This window comes from Mixophyes fleayi, chromosome 5 (genome assembly GCF_038048845.1).
Source record: "Mixophyes fleayi isolate aMixFle1 chromosome 5, aMixFle1.hap1, whole genome shotgun sequence".
Classification (NCBI taxonomy): domain Eukaryota; kingdom Metazoa; phylum Chordata; class Amphibia; order Anura; family Limnodynastidae; genus Mixophyes; species Mixophyes fleayi.
In genome coordinates, this window is record NC_134406.1 from 256,606,086 (window position 1) to 256,627,579 (window position 21,494).

The following is a 21,494-nucleotide window of genomic DNA, read 5'->3' on the forward strand; positions in this document are numbered from 1 at the left end:
TGTGTACTACAGAAGATGACCTAGGAGCCCAGTCACAGCATATATCCCCTATATGTGCAGCCTCTATACACCATGGCATGGGGTCTACCCTTATTTGGTATTTTGTCAAAGGGATGCAGTAATATTCTTCCACCCCTCCCATCAGTAAATAAATGCTGCAACATGGGCTGAAACCGATCACTCAGTACGATTAAGTTCTTAGCATTGACGTTACCCTCTAAAGGGAATGACTGCACCCCATCCATGCCAGGAAAATGCACTCGACCACATTACAGAACCACCAGAAACCTTCACTGCTGGATCAAATACTTTGATGAGTACCTAAACAGCCTACAGAGCTCTGAGCCTTTGAGGAAGGTCAGATGACAAACATGGCTGAACAGAGTGGTCTAGATACTGTATCCACGGATGAGACTTGTCCCAGCAATCACAATGGTGGCTCTACCCCAACTTTTATTTTAGGTCTCTTCCAATATCCTTGCTGATACTTTGACGTGAAATATGTGTGCACAATCTTGAAGTTTGTATGGAATAGGAAACACCCTAAGGGAGTCAACTAAAATATTTTGTACAGACCTACACCCTGGGGTAGGATGGGTCTCTAGGCTGGTTGGCATATTAAAGAGCTGCCCAATGTACTCCCCTCTTTAAGAGGCATATGTCACAGATTACCTTGAGTTTACAAGTCTCTTAAGTGTTCCTCATATGGTTCCTAACCCAGACTTTGAGTATAAGTTTCAAATGTTATCTACTTTACCTGTAATTAGCAGATGTGCCTCAACTGTTACCAGTTTACTAATAAGGAAAACTAAAATCCTTATTTTTGTTCTAAAAGTACTTTACAAGCACAAACATACTTGCCAACTTTTCCTCATTAACTTCAGGGAGATCCTGGGGGGGTGCTACTCGTGCGGGGGCAGGGCTTGACAAATCGCATAATTTTGGCCTAGCCCCTAAACAATTGTCACAGTTTATCCCCACCCCCCATCTATTGCAAGGGCCAGATCTGGGAGGGTGCTCTCCCGGGAGCCTGGGAGGTCTCCCAGAAATGCAGGAGTCTCCCGGGAGACTAGGCAACTATGCCTTAAAGAAAGGCAGCTAATGAATCTCTAGAGACTGAAGTGTCTTTTACATTTCTGTCTCTATTACTGAAGTCATGTTGTTTAACCTGTCAGTCTTTGATTAAATCTTGGTCTCCATAAAAATGACCACCTCCATAGGCATCAATATATGGACATAGGACACAATTTCTGATCTGTGTCATCATGCCACAGATGGCGAAGCCAAACACGTCTTGTACTGGCTCAGCATCAGGGAGTGAGGGAGATCACCCCTATTTCAGTCTCTCTGACATTCAGGGAGAGTTGGCAAGTATCATAAAATGAGGTGCTAAGGGTATGTTTGCAGTTACCTATCAACCAGTGAATGTCCTCTATTATGTGGATGTATAGCACTAGAAAAACTCCTATTCTTGATCTAGCCGTGAGAAGCACCGTGAAAGAGAAGACTGTCCATATTTTCAATGAAATAGACATGACAGGTTATACATTTTGAACATTTCCAAAGTCCACTCACTGAGAACTAAGTAATAAATGCTGGTACAACACGCAATAGTATACTGGTATTAGGGGCCTATCTAGTTTGTTACCTTTTCGAGAGATAAAAAAAAAAAAAGAACAAAAAACAATTTGTTCCATTCAGTCTCAAGATACCATAACACAAAAAAGAAAAGTCAGTAGACAAGGTCAGTTTATTTAATCTGTACATACAGACAACAGACAAGCAAAATGTGTTTGCATAGAGCAACACGGATACTAAATAAATATGAAAAATGTCCACTTCTAGATTTTCATTATAGTTGCTATACACATTTAGATCTATAAATACATCTCATCATGCGGGTTTATGTTGTAAACACTTTCCAATAACCTCTTAAATACAGGCACAGCTCTCAGTACAAACATGCTCTGATACAATGCAGTTACCAATAAAACAGACATTACCATAGGTAACAATAAATACTTCACAGATAGCCAAGCAAACCTACAGCGGAAACTGGGGCCCTATGAAATGATGCAACAGCGGAGTATTTGGAACGCCATGGGCATTAATATTTAGTAGACAAATACACAATAAAGTAGACTACATTAAACAAGAGTACTTCGAGGTCAGTGAATGTTCCCAGTGCTGTTGAACTAGTGCAGAACAATGAGAAAAATCACACAATAAGCATAGCTAATAAACTTCATACATTGCAGCTAGGCTGCATTATAAACAGATTTTTAGTATTGAAGTGCAAGATTTTAATATAACATAACTTTTTTTTCTTTAGTAATCTTAGTGCAATTTAGAAAACGGGGTGAAGAAAACTTCACAATTTTGTTTTAATTCATTCTACGCTTTTAAGAAGCTTAGAGAGATTTCAGTGATAAAGTGCAAAACGAAAAATTAGGTGAAGTATTGTCAAATTGAACTTACTCAATTTGATAAGTGCTCTACATATTGTAGCCAAAGTTCTGAAAGGGAAAGTATCAGATTTCTATCAACTTTATAATCTAGCAGTGCTCCACCCAGTAGGTGTAGTGGAAGCCGGGTATAACATTTCCTTCAATATTAATTCCCAGTGCAGTGCCTCTTAGGAATGTATTTGGCCTTTTTTAAAAAAATGGTTCCTTTATCGGCTGCATTTAAATCATGCAGCATATTGAAAGTGCTCAGCAAAAACAACACTAGAAAAACAAAAAGCATTGAAAGGTTTTTAATATCATAAGAACTATATAGTTCTAATAGATTATAAGAAGAGAGATTAAAACCAAAATGTCAGATTATACACTCCAAATTAAAGCATATAAGACGATGGTGTCCAATTAGTATTCTAGATCAACAGTGTTCTAGAAAGGTTATGCTCTAAACATAGGAACTGGAGGATGTTTTGCGGAGTGTATGTAAAGCTATCAGGCAACAGCCCCGCATCATAGAACCAATGTTGTACACAGGATCGGGATTTCCTCTCTGTGTTCCGAATGCCCATAACACTGTAGGAATAATAGGCACAGCCACAGCCAACAGGTCGGTTAAATAATGGTTGCTCCAATGGGTTCTGGAGACACTTGTTTGTATTGTATCTTTACAAGACTTTGGCAGTCCATCAAAATCAAGTTCTTTCATGGCACGGTTTGAGGTCGGAATCGGATGGATATCATTTTGCAGAGAATCTGGGGATAAAAGGATTGCTGAATTTGGATCATCAGGAGTCAAGTCAATTATATTTGTGGACCATTTGAGTTGAAGACCATGTAAAGGATAGGATGGTCTACCAATCAGATTGTCATTATGGGATTTAAAAATCTTGAGGATGAGATTTTCAAGATCGGGGCTATAAGGAACAACGTCAGTCTGGATTGCCTGGTCCATCCAGAGTGAACCTTGAGCCCATTTTGAATGCATGTTCTCATGATCCTTCTCAAAATCCATACTGGCCTTCAATGCAGTGGAGGTTAGGTTTGCTAGACTACCAAGATCACTTCTGGTTTCCATCATGACCTCATCGTACAAGTCGTCTCTGTTTCCAAGGTCATCATTCAGGAGGAGATCACAGTCTGCCATTTCCTCCGTTGTTTGGTCTTCCACTTGAAGTCCTTCTGACATTTTATCAAAAATTGCGCTCTCTGTGAGAGAAGCCCCCGGCGAGGTACAAATGTAATCCAAACATGGTTCATCTCTAAATGCCTCATCCTGGGCCAACTCCATACTGCGTAGCAGGGTCTCCAGTTTCCGATTTTGAATATTTATGTCTATGAAATATTTTTGAATTCCTTTGTCCTTCTCAGCCAAACTATTTTTCATGGTCTCGATAAACTGCTTAAGTTGCCTTATTTCCTTCCTAGCTTCTTTTAGGGCAAGCTGAGCCTCAACACGATGACATTCCTCTTCAATCCAGTCTTCCCTCATACGGGCCAGCTGAGATTTCAAGTCTTCTATTTCGGTTTCCCTGCAATTTCATAAATTATTGTTATAACCTCAAAGTGGAAAGTTAAATTGCAACTCTACTAAAAAGAAAAAGAAAATATGAATTAAAAGTACTAACTTACTAGAGTAAATAGTATTTAAGCCATTAAGCCAGGAATCAACTGTTTAGAATGCAGAAACACATTTGTTGCCATTTGACAAATTTGTCAAAAAGACTGACACTCTTTGTCAACAACAGTAACTATTACCAAGGTCATTGTAATTATCTTAATAAAGCAAAATATTTTTGAGTGGCCTTCCCCTTTAAAATAGCAAGGAGTAAATGTATCAAGCTGCGGGTTTGTAAAAGTGGAGATGTTGCCTATAGCCACCAATCAGATTTTAGCTGTCATTTTGTAGAATGCACTAAATAAATGACAGCTAGAATCAGATTGGTGGCTATAGGCAACATCTCCACTTTTTCAAACCCGCAGCTTGATAAATTCACCCCCAAGAGTAGACAGACTGACTGAAAGGGGGCAGTTTGGAAGAAGTATGTCATGCTTTATAGAATTGAGAGGGTTAAGTTGACATGGCTTGAAGATATTCTTATCTCTATACATTGGTGCAATAGTGTTGGTTTTACCTGGGTACTGTAGTACAATAGGCTTCTGTTGAGTATTTTGCAACTTTAGTAAGATCTTCTGCTGAACTTACTCCCCCTACCGGCTTCAGTGATTTCACATTTTAAACAGTTGTGAGCGAAAGTAGACATTCCATACTATCATATGGCATTATCCTCAAATGTTCAGATGGATGAAGGGATTGATCAATGGTTGCAGAGAGTGGAATTGACATTTTAAATCCCTTCAGACTCAAGGGCTAGTTTTGATGATGGGGAGCAGGAGTGCACGGCAGCAACCACCCATCATTGCAGTTCACTTGTAAATAATTAAAATTTACTTGCAGTCTGGAAAAATATTCTTAGTGCGCAGATATGTTAATTTCAACATGACATTATGGGGGGGGGGGGGGGGGGGGCTGATTTAATTAGCTGCAAAGTGTCGCCGGAATGTGCGTGAGACACTTTGCGGCGGAGATCTTTACCGTAGTTGTCGACAATTAAATTCCCACCTTTGAACGGTTATACTCTACTTTTCCGGAAGGAGAGGCTCCAACAGAGCTAAATAGACTAGTTGCCAACAGCTAAGATCTGATACAGAGTCAGCCCGCGGACTTCTCCAGGTTCAGTAAATGCATCAAATGGAGGGAGGAAGAGAGGGGGACTCCCGTATTGGTTACCCCACAGCCAAATATGTAAAACAGAACAGATACCTTTCCTCAATTGTACCCTGGGATTCTTTCAGCTTTGCCTTCAGGTGACGGATGGAAACTTCCTTCTGCTGCAGTGGGGTCAGATACTGCTCAGGAGCCGGTGGTTTGATCCCATGGTTCTCACTGCAAGAGTATCTCATGGTCCGTCTATGGAAGAAGAGACAATCTGGTGTCCGTATTATGACAATTTTTACAGTTTAAATAGGCAGCTTCTCCCTCAAAATCTGTACACCAGGAAATCGTTCTTTCAAGTAGACTCAGAACACTGAAAAGCCTTTATATAATTGCAGCTGTAACACTTGCATGTTAGGTCTGTCTTGTAATGTTGTGTTGCAGATTTATATTTATTTTAAGTGTTATGGTAAAACAAACTATTTTTAAATTGTGGGTACAGAAGAGTGAATCTAATTGGGCAACGGCATGAAACCAAATATCAACAAAGTTAATAAACAATACGAAATGTTTTACTGAAAAAACAAAAACTGAAAACCAGAACATGCCTCTAGTAATAGGTGCAGGATAAAAGCAAAAGTGAAGGATTAACGTGCGGGACAACATAAAATCACCATTAACAAGGCCCATATGTCCAGTAACAAACCAGGCGCCACGTGCGTGTAAACTAGCGACCTAGTGAAAGGTTGGAGACACTATAACAAGATTTGGTAAACAGTCATTTAAAGAGCACCTGCCATCTACAGTCACCAGAATATGACTAACCAAAAAATAGGAGTTCAGCAGTGTGTAGACACTGGGTGCAGAGTACATGGCATATCAAGAAGGACATCATGACAAATTTATTCACATATTAACATCTTTCACAGTATTACATGTGATTTGTATCTTGTGTAAATTAATTCCTCAGGTTGGCCTGTCAATCCCAGGATCTATACATAGAGAAGTAGGGTAGACCCCTAAACAGTACAATGATGTGAAGATTTGGAGGTCCTATATGGGCTGAAACCTCAAGCGCTACCTCTCTCTCTCACCTATGGCCCAGTGAGTAGAGAGGGGCCCCAGGATTATTCTAACCCATTTTTATATGGGGTTTTTTTTGGCAAACAAATGCGGGGGATGGGGTCAAAATCAGTATCTAAACTAGGGCCCCGTGGAGTCTTTATCAGGCTCTGAACAGGATAGGAGACTGCCTACTGACGCAGAGAAGATTGATGATCATATTGTGGTCATGCGGACTGCAAGCACACAGCCTTTTTTCTATTTCTCGAACACTCATGCAGCCAAAGGTGGGTCCACGGATTGGTGACCGGCTGAGCATGGAGCTAAAGTGGATTACTCAACTGCCTTACATGCAAGTCTATGCTACTGGATTTTAAGGCTTGAAAGCTGAAGTGGATAAAAAAAAATAAAAAAAATAATTAATTTATATATTGCAAAGTTCAATTAAATTTATCTTTACAAACCATATAAAAAAAATAAAATAGAAAAAATAAATAAATAAAATAGTATTTTAAGGATATCTTCCAGTCTCCCACTTAACTACCTACCTTATCCTCTGCCTCTCCCCCTTCTTTTCCCTTCCCTGCCTCAGTCCCTCTACTCTCCCTCTCTCCCCTGCGTTCTCCGTCTGTCCACCCCTCCCCTTAGATTGTACGCTCCTCTGAGCAGGGCCATCTCTCCTCCTGTTTCCACCACTTCTAACTCTGCTCTCCAGCTACTTTGCCCTCCTCCTCTCCCCTCTGGGGGTCTCCCTGTCTTCCACGCCCTCCTTTTGGGCCCCGTCATTTGCGGATACACCCCCGCTCTCACTAGCTGTACTGTGCTGTCTCACCTTGTATTGTAATTCGTTCTTGTCCCTGTACGGCGCCACGGACACCTTGTGGCGCCCTATAAATAATAATAATAATATTGCCCCTTTAAGGAGTTCTGACATATGTACCTACACTAGCTATATAGACAAGCGCAAGGTATTGTCTATTTTTTTTCCTCTTACACTGAAAGGCTAGCTATAGTATTATAGAACATTCTTAAACATCAAGCACTCGGCCATGCCCAAGAAGAGAAATATTTCTCCAATGATCATAAGTGTGTATCAGATATATTCAGTTTAATAAGCTCTTGAAACATAGCAGTTCCTCAGCCAGTTAAATGAAAAGACATTGAAGGACTGGATCCTGAGGATACATACATAGATAAAAAGTACCTTAGGGTAGGGCTGGTGTCACTGCCTTTGTAGGACCCAGAGTTACTGCTGCTGGCAGAGGAGATTCCATAGGCATCATGAACAGTTACTGGGGTCATCTGACTGCTGCACAGCACTGAAAATAGATCCTTCTCACGTGAGGCCGGGGGACTATGCACAGGTTTTCCTGATGAACAGTTATGACCTCGTCCATGAGACACACGACTGAAACAAGCACACCAAAGATTTCAGATTATATTTAATTTAAAAAAAACAAAAACAAAAAAAAAATCATGGCTTTGAAAGTAAAGAGAACAAAAAAAGTAGGACAAACTTTTTAACCAATAACACAAAAAAAATTAAAAAAAAAGTAGATATCCGCAGTTTAACCATTGAAGTGGATAATGCCAACATTATCCATGACAAATCATTATCATGCAGGTACACTGTAATCCTGTCAAAATAAATGCGGTGAGGAAACGCAAATGGAAGACATAAAAATAGTCCCTTGAATTTCAATTCGTGCCAGATTTACCATGGGGCACATTTGGCACCTGCCTAGGGTTGTCAGAGGAGCACATCACTTTTTTGTAGGATGAAAAAAACAGAACAAAAGCCAGGAAATCACCTGGAGATGAGGCAGTGCCACTACAGTCTACTCAAAGCTACAGAATGTTCTGTGTAATAAAAAAACAAAAAACAAAAAAAGCAAACAAACGAAACATGTAGCTTCCCAATTTGTGGTTGCTATAAGGGGGTGAATGCACTCAAGGCCCTTTTTCTCCTGGAATATTGGAAAGTAGATATATTGGGTATATGTTTGTGGTGCATTTTAAAATTGATGACACAAAAGGGAAACATAAAATGCTTCATTTGGAATGTGTTTTAAGAATAGTAAAAAAAAAAAAAAAAGGAGTGCAACACAATTGCCATTAAAGAGCTCAAATCATCTTCTAACTACATATACAAAAGTAACAAATATTTGGTGCACAATATCAAAGGCACTCCGCATCTTCCTGATGAAGCCTTCCTTTGACAAATTACAAGTTACAAGTTTCTTATTTTACTGTAGTACAGAGTGAGAACTGCAGTTCGACAAAATAAAAAGCCAGAATCTGTGGTTATCTGCATTATATAGTGTACAAGAGCAATGTTAATTTATTTTAGAAAAGAGGTGTATAAAAATATGTACTATAAATTGAATTATATGCTGACAACTGAACAGCTCTGCCACATAACGAAAAACCCTGTCTAAAAATAACAAATAGGCTAGAAAGAAAAAAGGTCATTAAGTTAAAATAATCAGAAGTGAAAACACCTTTAATAATGGCCACAATGACCAATTGCATATAGAAAGTTCAAGATTATTGTAACCGTTTTGTTATTCCAGACTGTTTAGATTATGCAATAACCCCCCCAAACACGTGCATACAGTGTTGAGAACATAGATGAATACACGGACGTTCTGCTAATGATCACATCTATGAAGGTGCTCCCCATAAACTCCACAATGTCTACACAGAATGATGTACACTTATAGGTACACATGCAGTCACCTCTCGGCTGTTATCCTGGAGACGCGTTTCTGAGGCTCTGTGCGGTAAGGCAGTCTTCCGAAACAGGAGAGAGGAGAAAGGCTATTACGGCTTACATCTTATGTGACAAGTAAAATAAAGTGACCACTGCTGCATTGGAAGTGATCCTGCTTCATTTACCCTCACCTACCACCACATACATTCCCTGTACTCTAATACGCCAACCTCGCTATGCCAGTTGTGGGTTGTGTTGTAAAGTGATCTTATAAATGGAGATCACCGTCTCTGATTTATATGGGACGTGCACTAAAGTGAAGAAAAAAACTTGGAACTCAATTTTAATTACAACATACAAAACCATGAGGTCCGTTATTTTATGTTTATTTGCCTGTTAGTTGGTTTGTTTTGTCAGATTGTAGTTTGTGGAGACCTTGAACATTGTATCCCAGCTGTGGAAATATTCTGCTCATAAACAACGTAATGAAATAGAAGCACTAAACGGAGGGGGTAAACAACTACGTTGTATATATTGGCAACACAATACAGGCATATTGTCACCTAGGATCCTTAAGCTAAACTAGCAATATTTAGTATAAGAAGAGCCTTTAGCAAAACAGATTGTTTTATATGTCATAATAAGAAGGAGGGGAAAACAAAAAACAAAAAAACAAACAAACAAACCAGTTTGAAATTTGGGTGCTATCGCATTACATTAAAGGAAGACAGTAAGAAAAAAATAAATCTTCTCCCCAGAATATGCCTGAACAATTCTGTGTACAGTAATGTATGAAAATTTTATGTGCTATTAAAAGAAAAAAAAATATATATAATATATATCTCTTAAGATTATTTCCTACAAACCACTGACTGGCATAAGACAAGACTAGCTGCAGGCATAACTACAGAGAATTCTTACTTGCGTGTAAATGAAGTCTTCTTGCCTCCCGACACAGCATTTATATGGACTTCTGGAGCAGATATACTGCCAGTGCTGCTTGATGAACTGAAATCTGCTTCACTTCCTAAAATCATAAAAACAAAAAAAAAAGAAACTTATTAAACTGCCAAACACCTGCAGGAGAAACATGAACTGTTCATAGCACTCAGAGGACAATATGTATCAAAACATGTTCTAGAAACACTGTGCAGATAATGTTACCTCCAATGTCCAAAATTATTATCTGGGACACCTCTGCCAAGACGGAAATACTTGAAAAATCGAGAGGAACTTTTATCAGCTAAAGAAACATTATGTGCTGTGGATGAAGCAGTGTCATTATTTGTTGTACTTCCCCATCACCATTTATTTATATAGCGCCACTGATTCTGCAGCGCTGTACAGAGAACTCATTCACATCAGTCCCTGCCCCATTGGAGCTTACGGGAGAGGGAGAGGGACACTAGGGTCAATTTAGATAGCAGCCAATTAACCCACCAGTATGTTTTTGGAGTGTGGGAGGAAATCAGAGCACCCGGGGGAAACCCACGCAAACACGGGGAGAACATACAAACTCCACACAGATAAGGCCATGGTCAGGAATCGAACTCATGACTCCAGCGCTGTGAGGCAGAAGTACCACTGAGCCACAGTGTTGCATTTGATACACTGTATTTGTTATATTTTACTTGTGTGTACTTCTCTAGTACTTACTTTTTCAAACAGGGCTTCTTCATATTGGCTAAATAAAATCCATATTTTTTTATGTATAGGTATTATTGAAAACAAATAAGCATTTACTACACACACACACACACACACACACACTATAATATATATTAGATTTGAACAATTCTGTGAATATCATGGTAAGAAAAAGGGGAGGCAGTATAAACAAATGGTGGGGTAGAATGGGAAGGAAAGGAGGGAGGCAGAGCAAATGGGAAGGAATGGGTGAGTAATTTAGTGGGGTAATAGAGACATCTGGATTTAGGATGTAAGAGCCTAGATATGAGGCTGACAGGATGTGCACATATTGTGCTTTGTTATCTTATACAGAGGTTAATATTAGGGGTTGGGTGGCGACTGCATCAATGTGAGCGATAGGAAGCAGATTAATTTAATTATAACCAGTTAAACCATGTAATAGTGAACTCTGCAAATCTATCCTGGGATAAAAGAAGGAGGTCCTCAATATTCATGTAAAACAAAAAAACAAAAACACCCTGTGTTTTTATATTATAAATCACACACATTTAAAACAAAACAGTGATTTCCCAGAAGTGTCACCTCTACCAGACATCTTAAAAGTTCCTTTTTCTGATTTGCTGGATACAATTATCAGTGGAAAAAAAGGGTCTGTATTCAGGGCTGGTGCTAGTAAGTCCGGTGCCCCCCTGCAAAAAATAATTTTGCGGCCTCCTCTTTTATAAATTATTTGTTCATTCAATAATGCTTTTTCGTTCAATACAAATCATATAATACACTTTACTAAAGAGAATAATACAAATAAATACATTAAAGAGCAAACATGAATTGCTATATTATTATTATTATTATCGTTTATTTGTTAGGCGCCACAAGGTTTCCGCAGCGCCGAACATGGTACAAACAGTAGACTATACAGGGTAAAACAGTACAGGACAATAAACACAAAGTACAATATGAATATATTGTTCATATATATTAATATATTATTCATATATATATATGAATAATGTAAATGAAGAATATGTATTCTTTGTAATAAGATTTAAAATTTTTGGAAAATTAGTTTGGTTGTGCCCCCTTCATTACACTGTGCCCCTTCATCATCAAACTGTGCACCTTTATCACACTGTACCCTCTCCTCATCAACATTACCGTCTCCCTCCTTCCCCCACCCCCCATTACTGTATCCCCTCCTTCCCCCCCCACATTACTGTTCCCCTCTGTTATTTACTTACCTTTCTATTACCTTTTTTCCCTTCTCTTCTTCTAACTTCTCGCCGGCTCAGTGTGCTGCTCCTCACTGCCAGTGTCGGGACGTGAGGACGTCACGCCCAACACTGTCAGTTAGAAGGGAGCAGAGGGGAGGGGGAAGGAGGGCGCCAGCAGGGTTTCTTTTTCTAATTTTTTTTTTTTTTTTAATGTGCCGGCAGTCAAACGGGAATGGCAGGCGGGGGGAGCGCCCCTCAGTCTTCGCGCTCCCCTTGTCAGCCCTGTCTGTATCGTCTACACAAACTAGTAAAAGGCAGGCAAACCATAAACAGCATACTACTAAAGCATATTATACTCCTCACTTCCCAGCATACTCTGTACTTATATTATTGTGCAGCATGTTATACTCCTAGTATGTTGCAAATCTGATGACCAAGGCATAATTCAATTTGCTTCCAGATATGAAAAGCAGAGGCCATTCTGGTGACCATTGTAAATAGGAGCCAGACACTGCAGCTAGCGTACAAAGCAGAACCAGACACGGTAGCTAGCGTACAAAGCAGAACCAGTCACGGTAGCTAGCGTACAAAGCAGAACCAGACACGGTAGCTAGCGTACAAAGCAGAACCAGACACGGTAGCTAGCGTACAAAGCAGAACCAGACACGGTAGCTAGCGTACAAAGCAGAACCAGACACGGTAGCTAGCGTACAAAGCAGAACCAGACACGGTAGCTAGCGTACAAAGCAGAACCAGACACGGTAGCTAGCGTACAAAGCAGAACCAGACACGGTAGCTAGCGTACAAAGCAGAAAAAGTCACGGTAGCTAGCGTACAAAGCAGAAAAAGTCACGGTAGCTAGCGTACAAAGCAGAACCAGTCACGGTAGCTAGCGTACAAAGCAGAACCAGTCACGGTAGCTAGCGTACAAAGCAGAACCAGTCACGGTAGCTAGCGTACAAAGCAGAACCAGTCACGGTAGCTAGCGTACAAAGCAGAACCAGTCACGGTAGCTAGTGTACAAAGCAGACCCTAATCTTGTGACAAGTGACCAGTGTTTGTCCATATACAAAACAGACATCTCTCTTCCCGTAGTGGCCAAGAGACAGGGGGAAAAAAAACCCACGAGAATAAAGTTCAGCAGATAATTGTCAATGGAAGTAGGGTAGATTTAAAGAATCTACCCTAGGAGTTAGCAGGTTGGTGAATCATGACCAAAACCACTATATTATACAAGATAATTAATCAGTTTCCATTTGTGAGCTTTAGTTTTCTATAGTTACTCACTTTCAAGTGCTCCCTTTCTGAACAGCAAAGATACATTCTTTGCCTTCTCACAAAAAATGCCAATTACAGATATTAATGTGTCCTGAATTAATAAGAAAAAAATAAAAATATTCTTAATTGCAGCTAAGCCGTTCCCTCTGCTCTTTGTTTTTATATTTTGTTTTTCATGTTGAGAGATATGAAGACAGTGCACATAAAGCTGCATCCCCATGACTGCAGGGATGTACGGAATATCCATATTTCCTCTTGGAAGAGGAGAGATTCTACGTCTGTGTTGTCATGGAGACAGACTTTAATGCATCCTTGTGCTCGTAGGTCAAGTAAGCAAATCTAGACAGCTCCATGACAACAGAGGAAAAAGAAAGGACTGAGCCAGAGAGTAAGAGCTCAGCAGCTGCTGAGCTGAAAGGTAACAATTTATATTACATCCAGGCTTGTGAACAGAGGTTAAAAGAGAGAGGGAACTGTGATGTAAATTCCTTTTTACAGCATGCTGTCTTTTAGAAATGTTTATTTTCATTCATAAACCCACTAAGCTGCGTGCACTGGAAATGGAGAATTAAAAGCATAAAAAGCTGCAAAAGAAAGCACACCCCCCCACCACAGAGACCCTACCCACTATTCCCCTCATTGGAATCTGTCCGATGCAGAATTCAATCATTTGGCTGACAGCCCTGGACAAGAGTCAGAGGGCGTGTAACACTGTGAAGGGGTGTGGCCGTGCCAGCCAATAAATAGCAGTGAGAATGGAGATTGCAACTTTTTAATTGGACTGTTCCATATAGATGCATGTAGTGCATTGTGTCCCTAGTGAGAAAGGATTACAACCAACATCCTATACAACTAATGGTATTCGCATGTCTGCTTCCAGATTGTAACCTTCTAGTCAGTGGATACTGTTTGACCCGTCTTGCACATAATCCTTTTACCTACTGCTACAGCCCTCCTGTCAATCTTACTGAGGTGTAGAATCCTCTCATATTACAATAGATTGCAGGCATGGTTTAGGGCCAAGGGATATGTGGGTCAGGGTATGACATCAATGGATGGGTATATCACTACCATGTCCTTAAAAAAAAAACCAGACCAACAATATGGCAGCAGACCAAACCTTGTCAGACAAGTCCATAAACCTGTACAGAGGGATAACAAATCATGTCTAGTATCAGAAGAGTGTGGGAGGAGAGTCTGCTCTCCTGGGAGAGGTAGCAGAATTCAGAAAAATTCCGAGAAAGTTGGCAAGTATCCCATAGATTGTAAGCTTGAGTAGGACCCTCTTATCACTCCCTCTGTCTTACACAGTATTGTTTTATAAGTGTTTGTTCCAACAATGTTGTGCTGCGTTGGGACAAATGTGAACTGTGCAGGCAAGTTTAGAGTATGGGGGAGGTGCTTCCAAGCTCAACTCTAAAGTGTAGTGGCAAAATAAAGCTGCCCAGTATTTGTATGCAGCAGATACATTTGTAGACCTTGCATCTCAACGTTGTTTGTGCATGTGCAAATTTGCACCATTGAGCTAAATTTGTGCCCAAGGCTAGATAAGGTCCTTTGACTCACATTTTGTGTTAGTAAATTCATACGGACAGGGCACATAGGTTTTTAGGCAGCTCCCAGAACTTCCCCATATCCCTCGGGCCTAATATCTTTCCTTATTAACATATAATCTTATACCCCATCTCTCCCCACCATCACGGCTTACTGCAAAAGCCGTCTTACCAATTCAGCATACTACAACGACGATATAGGAGTCAGCCACCCTACATTCTGATACATTCATATAAATCTATTGCTGTTTTATAAGAGCGTTTGGTACAAGTGGCTCTAATAATCCCCAGCATTTACAGTGTTAAAAACACGTGTGTAAGTGGTTATGGCAGCACAGTGGCCTAGTGGTTAGCACTTCTGCCTCACAGCACTGGGGTCATGAGTTCAATTCCCAACCATGGCCTTATCTGTGTGGAGTTTGTATGTTCTCCCTGTGTTTGCGTGGGTTTCCTCCGGGTGCTCCGGTTTCCTTCCACATTCCAAGAACATACTGGTAGGTTAATTGGCTGCTATCTAAATTGACCCTAGTCTCTCCCTCTCTGTCTGTCTGTCTATGTCTGTGTGTGAGTGTGTGTCTATATTAGGGAATTTAGACTGTAAGCTCCAATGGGGCAGGGACTGATGTGAGTGAGTTCTCTGTACAGCGCTGCAGAATTAGTGGCGCTATATAAATAAATGATGATGATGATATCCCAAAAAAAACAAAAAACAAAAACATACTAGCAAGTTATTGGCTGCTATCAAATTGACCCTAGTCGCTGTGTGTGTGTGTGTGTGTGTGTGTGTGTGAGGGAATTTAGACTAAGCTCCAATGGGGCAGGGACTGATGAGAGTTCCCTGTACAGCACTGCGGAATTAGTGGCGCTATATAAATAGCCGCTGATATGTATACACACACACACACACACACACACAATACTCCATCGCATGTGTCCATGTCAGTTGTTTTCTTGCAACCTTTGATCTTGATTTCCATAACACATACTATGATTATGATAAAGAAAATATTTTTCCTTCTTCGCATACAAGTATTATGCCCACTATATTGTCTTCTATTTTAGCAAGAAAAACCCACCCTTCCTTTATACTTGTTCCACACAAGTGCCAGTACAGGAAGCTAGGTGAATAATCAACCCCACCCTTTCCTAGCACAACGTCTTATTTTAGGGCACAGAGAAATCTCTTATTTACATTTCTTGAAACAGATTTACTTTTTGTAGGTTTCTGCTAATTAAAGGAGCGCTCGTTAACTTTTAATAACTCATTACCTGCACATAGTGGAAGCAGACATTTTGTGAACTAAACCAATATACATGAGAATGCAACTAATCCATTCCCTAGGAACCAGTCATAAAAACACAGAGTGGCAGTCGTATCCCACTGCAGAACTGGGTTTCTGTCTATGGTGCAAGTGTCACTAGAAAACACTGGTTACCACAGCCAAGAAGTCCTTTCTTGGGGTTTGTATTGTATACTAGTCACCAGATTGTCTTCTGCGTTGTATACAAATCACCAGAAAATTGGTCTCTGCACTGCATACTGGTCATTATTGTACACTCATAATCAGATTTTGGTGCTCTGTATAGTATACCAGTCATCAGATGGGGCAGTGTGTAATTTAAACGCTAACTCCTCTTCACAATGTCCTCATACTGCATAGGCAAACGGAGGGGGGGGGGGGGGGTTTCTAGTGCCTGGAAACCCCCCTCCAAGCCTGGGGCACTGTATAATTGAGGTGGCTGGACCCTGCCTCCGCTTCACACGGCTCTGCTTCAAAAGGGAGAGCTGCGTGCACCTAACAGTAGTGCACGCAGCATTGCCCATGTATATTATGGGGATAGGAAGAGTTGGAGAGCAGCAAAGCACTGTCTAATATTATAGCCACACCCCCCATGCATGCTGGTCACGCCCACTGGCGGCGTGGTGTGGAAACCCCCCCTCTACAAATCCTGCGTTTGCCCCTGTACTGACAATCAGATTTTAACGAAGTAGAGTGAAAAATCAAGAATAGACATTAAGACAATAAACATTTATTGCTTAATAGAAACAGCTTCATCTTCAAGTATAATCCTATGAATTAACATTTTTATTGACTTTACTGAGTAGATGTATACATCAGACATCCACAACCTGGTAGGTGACCAGAGTGGGACTAGAGGCTGAGCAACCAGGGGCACTAGCTTCAAAACCATCTTACAACAGGGACCCCCACAAACTGACTAGCCCCTCTGCCACGTGGCACCAGCCTTCTGCGTCATAGTGTGGCAGTGCCATGAGCTCTTCAGAGACTTGCACTCGTCCACTACCAGGCACTGGTTGCTGCAGATAAGACTGTTTGGACTCATTAGTGCAGTGCTTGCCTGGCCTAATCAGAGCACACACACACACACACACACACATTACACATAGAAAGCTCTGGCAACTCTTTGGAGTGAGCCTTTCATAGTAGGGCCCCCTAAACCTGAATCCAGCCTTAAAAAGGGATTCCCATATTTTGGTATGGCCATCTTTTAGCTTCAACCCCGTAGGCACTTAATATGGTACTTAGCAGCAGCTACCACTTCCACCATTAAACAGAATTTGATTTGGTCACTGATTGCCATGAAAGGTCACTTGATCTGCATTTTGTGACAGTAACTAAATATGTTGCCTTGGCAATGCACCTAATCAGATCATTTGATATATATCAAGCTCTTGTTATACAGCCTCAATTTGTGTAACTTTATATCAGATATTAAATTGCCCCTTATTCACTGTTTCCCAGATCCTTACTACAGAATAGTTTGCCAAGAATAAAAATCATATTGCATTGTGCAGCATGTTATTTTATTGCATTGTGTTTATATTTTTACTGTGTATTTACATTGCACTCAGAAATACAAAGTAAGAAAAAAAAAAATAAAAAAAAAAATACTATTACCGGCTGGTAAAAAGTAAAGAAAATGCACATCCCTCTATGCCCTGATATTGTCTGAGCGCTGGCATACTGTTGCCATGGAAACCATTTTATCTAGAACTCCCAGGAAAAGTTAGTCCTGTGGTATCAGTGGATTGTTAGAGCAAAACAGTTTCCATGGCAACAGCATATCAAATATTAGAATAAACTAAAGACTCAGCTGGACAATAGGACAAAATACAGTACAGGAAAGGGAGACAAATGAACCATCCACTCCAGTACCTCACATAACTGCAGGGTAAAAGACACAGGGGGTCCATTTCACAAATAGCAGTGATAGAAGATTTTCCATCATTAAAAGGTAGCCAGGGCAGCAATGCTTAGCACCCTAGCGACACTAGCTGACCGTGGTAAGCAGACACTTAATCTGGCCCAGCTTTAATTGGCTTCCTCCTCCTCTACCATTTCTTACACTGCATTGGTGACTGATGGAGAAAGCATTATGTTCAGAATGCTGGTGAGGTCATCAATGAGAGTCAGGCACAGTCTCCTTTCCTCCATATTTACGGAGCAACCCAGGTTTAATATCCAGCCACCAGCTCACTCAGGGAAATACTCACTCGCCAACGCTCCCGGAATGTCCGGGAGACTCCAGCATTTAGCGCGAGTCTCACGGACTCCTGGGAGAGTGTGGAAATCTCCCGGATCTGATTTAGGTCCAAAATGCTGCGATTCACCAACAAAAAAACAAACTAGAATAACCCAAAAACAAGACAACAGTATTATTCCCATACACACTATTGTGACCAGTCTAAGCACACACTATCGTTACAGTATTACTCCCATCACGCATTCTCACAGCACTACAAATCCCAGCAGGTACTTTCACTGCCTTATTACTACAGCTATAGAAACTCACAAAATGTGTCAAAATGTCAGTGTTTTACAACAGTACGGTAAGAGTACTAGCCCTCCGTAATGCAGCGAGGCCACCAGAACGCTCTCAGCATTGCAGCGAGAATCTTCTGCTCTACTTGTGATGGAGAACCCTCTATGTCCCCAACAGTGGTTCATGTCACACCCACAGTATAACTCTCCATACACTGCCCCGCCTACTGCTGCCTGACAACTTGGCCCCACTTACAACATGAGGCTTCTCTCAGAATATATTCCACGGCCACTTCAAAATTCCTAATAAACCGCTGTATACACCCATTGCTGGTGCATTCCTCAGAAGGGATACACATCAGCACAAGTCATTGCTGCTGCTGAATGTGAATATGAGTTACAGACAACCTCATTATAGGGAACCACTGGTATACTACCAGACTACACTGAAAACATACTGAAGACAGGGAACAGTTTGAGCACTAGAGCATCTCTATCTCTTTAAAGATATCCATGTTCTAACCAAGTCCTACTGGTTTACACACAAGAGGGTCACTGGTGTGACCGTGACAGTTTCACCTCTCCTAATCTGGCATCTTCTGTATGTGGATTTAAAAAGCGGACATTGAAAACACCAGGAATTTGCAGACAGAGGCAATCAGGATACTACACGCACAGAGAGGTGAATAGAGAACACTGTTAGAGAAAAGTAACATCTATCTCTGTGTGACTTGTTTAAACAAGAGTGCTTTCTAAAACAAAATATTTCCACAGTTATGACAAATAACCAAGACCTCGTTACTGGGAGCGATTTTCCACATAAGTCAACATTTTCATTAGTTACACATCACAACAAAACAACTGAAACTTAGTTTTCCTCTTAAAGTCCTTGTACATGCAGTATGTGTAGAATATACTGTAGGAGGACTGTGTAAGAGAATACACACTATACTGTGAAATATGATATCCTAAGACACTTTGGGGGGGGGGGCTTAACCATCATAAAAGCATTCTGCCTGTTTAGGCTGCATTATCCCATATAATATAGTAGCACTTTGACCACAAAAAAAAAAAAAAAAAAAAAAAAATGATATTAAAAGTAGGTTTGGTATACTTCCATTTTATGTTTAAAGGAATAGTCCACATTTATGGGGCTTTTTTAAATTTAAATTAATAACCAATAGACTAAAAAAGAAGTCAGGGTGTGTGGTTTGGTGAGGAGAAAATTAGGAATAATGCAGGGTGCAGAACCCAAATGCTGCCTCAAATAGCATTATTCAATTCCTGACCATGGCCTTATCTGTGAGGAGTTTGTATGTTCTCCCCATGTTTGCGTGAGTTTCCTCCAGGTGCTCCAGTTTCCTCCCACACTCCAAAAAAAACATACTTGTAGGTTAATTGGCTGCTATCAAATTGAACCTAGTGTGTGTGTGTGTGTGTGTGTGTGTGTGTATGTATATATGTATGTGTATATGTATATGTTAGGAAATTTAGATTGTAAGCTCCAATGGGGCAGGGACTCATGTGAATGGGTTCTCTGTACAGCGCTACGGAATTAGTGGCGCTCTATAAATTAATGGTGATGATGATGATATTCAACGGCACTGGGTGACAGGCGACGTTTGATGGGTTACAATTTAAATGTTTGTGGCTGTTAAAGCGAGTATGATAATATAATGGGTTGAATTATTAGCAAAATTAACATTTAACAAAAGGTGGCTGGCACTGTATAAATAAATATTGATGATGACTGCGGAGGATATATGGCAAGATTAAGTGATCGTCAAGCTGCAAAGGAAGTGCCAAATTGGGTCATACTAAGAGGAGTTGAACAGTGATCTAGCCACTGTGCAACAGACCCTTAATCGCAGAGTACAAAGTAATTCGGAGTAGCTGAGGGTTGTGTCGTAATCTACAAATATTTTATCATTAGTAAGGGCATTTGGTTGTAAATTGGCTCAACTAGCATAAAATGAACATTCCTTAACCTCACAGTAGACAAACCACCACAGAGCGTATTATAATTTAAAATGATTATAAAAAAAAAAAAAAAAAGCACACTTAAGGAACATAATCTATATCAGTATGAAAGCCAAAGTAACATCAATTCAGATATTAGAATATATAGCCAGTTACATTCAAAGTCTGAACTGGTATCTGACCAATATAAAATAAGATTGCGTATTTGAGTGAATAATGTTGAGTGGAGAAATACAATTGATTGAGAATTTTGTGAACAAGAACATACATGTAACAAGCAAACAAATTAAACATTCCAGAAGGTGTTGACAGAAGCAAGCCCGATTGCAAATGCAAATACATCTGCTACAAGTACATCTGACTGACCTTGTGACCGAATGAACTGAAAACGCAGGATACAAGTTGGCTTATATACGAGATATATTCTCTCTTGCTCTCTATTTTTTTTTTATTTTCAGAATCCCAGAGAAGGGAAGAAAATTTAGGTAAAAACTTGTAATCATGCAATTCCTTCTTCAGTTCCGGTGTTTATTTGGACTAGACTGCAAGCGCTCATGAGAGCCCCTCTCCATTATAGATGTTCTATACAGCATTGCAGAAAGTGCTAGATTAACAAAAACGCAAAAAGCATCCCAACAAAACTGCTAATTAATAGTAAACAAAATGTCTAGGAATGGATGGGTCATGCTTTCAGGAATTTCTCCTCTTCAAAATGTGAGAATCTATTTAAATGGGTCAGTAAACATCTCAGAGGGACCAGTGAGCGCAAGGGGAGCATAATTTTGTGGGTCCCAGGGACTCGCTTTAAATATTCCTAAACAATTTTTGCAGGGCACATTATCCTGCTGAAAGAAGCCACTGCCATCATGGAATAATGTTGCCATGAAGGGGTGTACTTGGTCTGCAACAATGTTTATGTAGGTGGTACGTGTCAAAGTAAGATCCACATGAATGCCAGGACCCAAGGCTTCCCAGCAGAACATTGTCCGGAGCATCGTACTGCCGCAGCCGGCTTGCTTTCTACCTATAGTGCATCCTGGTGTCATCTCTCCCTAGCTAAACGACACACAAGCACCTGGCTGTCCAC

At 40.4% G+C, this 21,494-nt stretch overlaps 1 protein-coding gene across 3 annotated transcripts in view; it reads right to left on the reverse strand.

Moving 5' to 3' along the window:
- Positions 1–1,732: 1,732 nt before the first annotated feature.
- Positions 1,733–21,494, reverse strand: part of SYBU (syntabulin) — a 36,213-nt gene continuing 16,451 nt past the window's right edge. For 2 of the 3 annotated variants that reach the window (XM_075213974.1, XM_075213973.1), the window contains 5 exons: positions 9,872–9,977; positions 8,977–9,030; positions 7,442–7,645; positions 5,284–5,430; positions 1,733–3,991 (listed from right to left, as the gene is read on the reverse strand). In XM_075213974.1, the coding sequence (XP_075070075.1) occupies positions 2,908–3,991; positions 5,284–5,430; positions 7,442–7,645; positions 8,977–9,030; positions 9,872–9,977 (1,595 nt within the window). In that variant the 3' untranslated portion in view covers positions 1,733–2,907. The remainder of the gene's footprint in view (positions 3,992–5,283; positions 5,431–7,441; positions 7,646–8,976; positions 9,031–9,871; positions 9,978–21,494) is intronic. The other variant, XM_075213975.1, reaches the window with a different exon arrangement.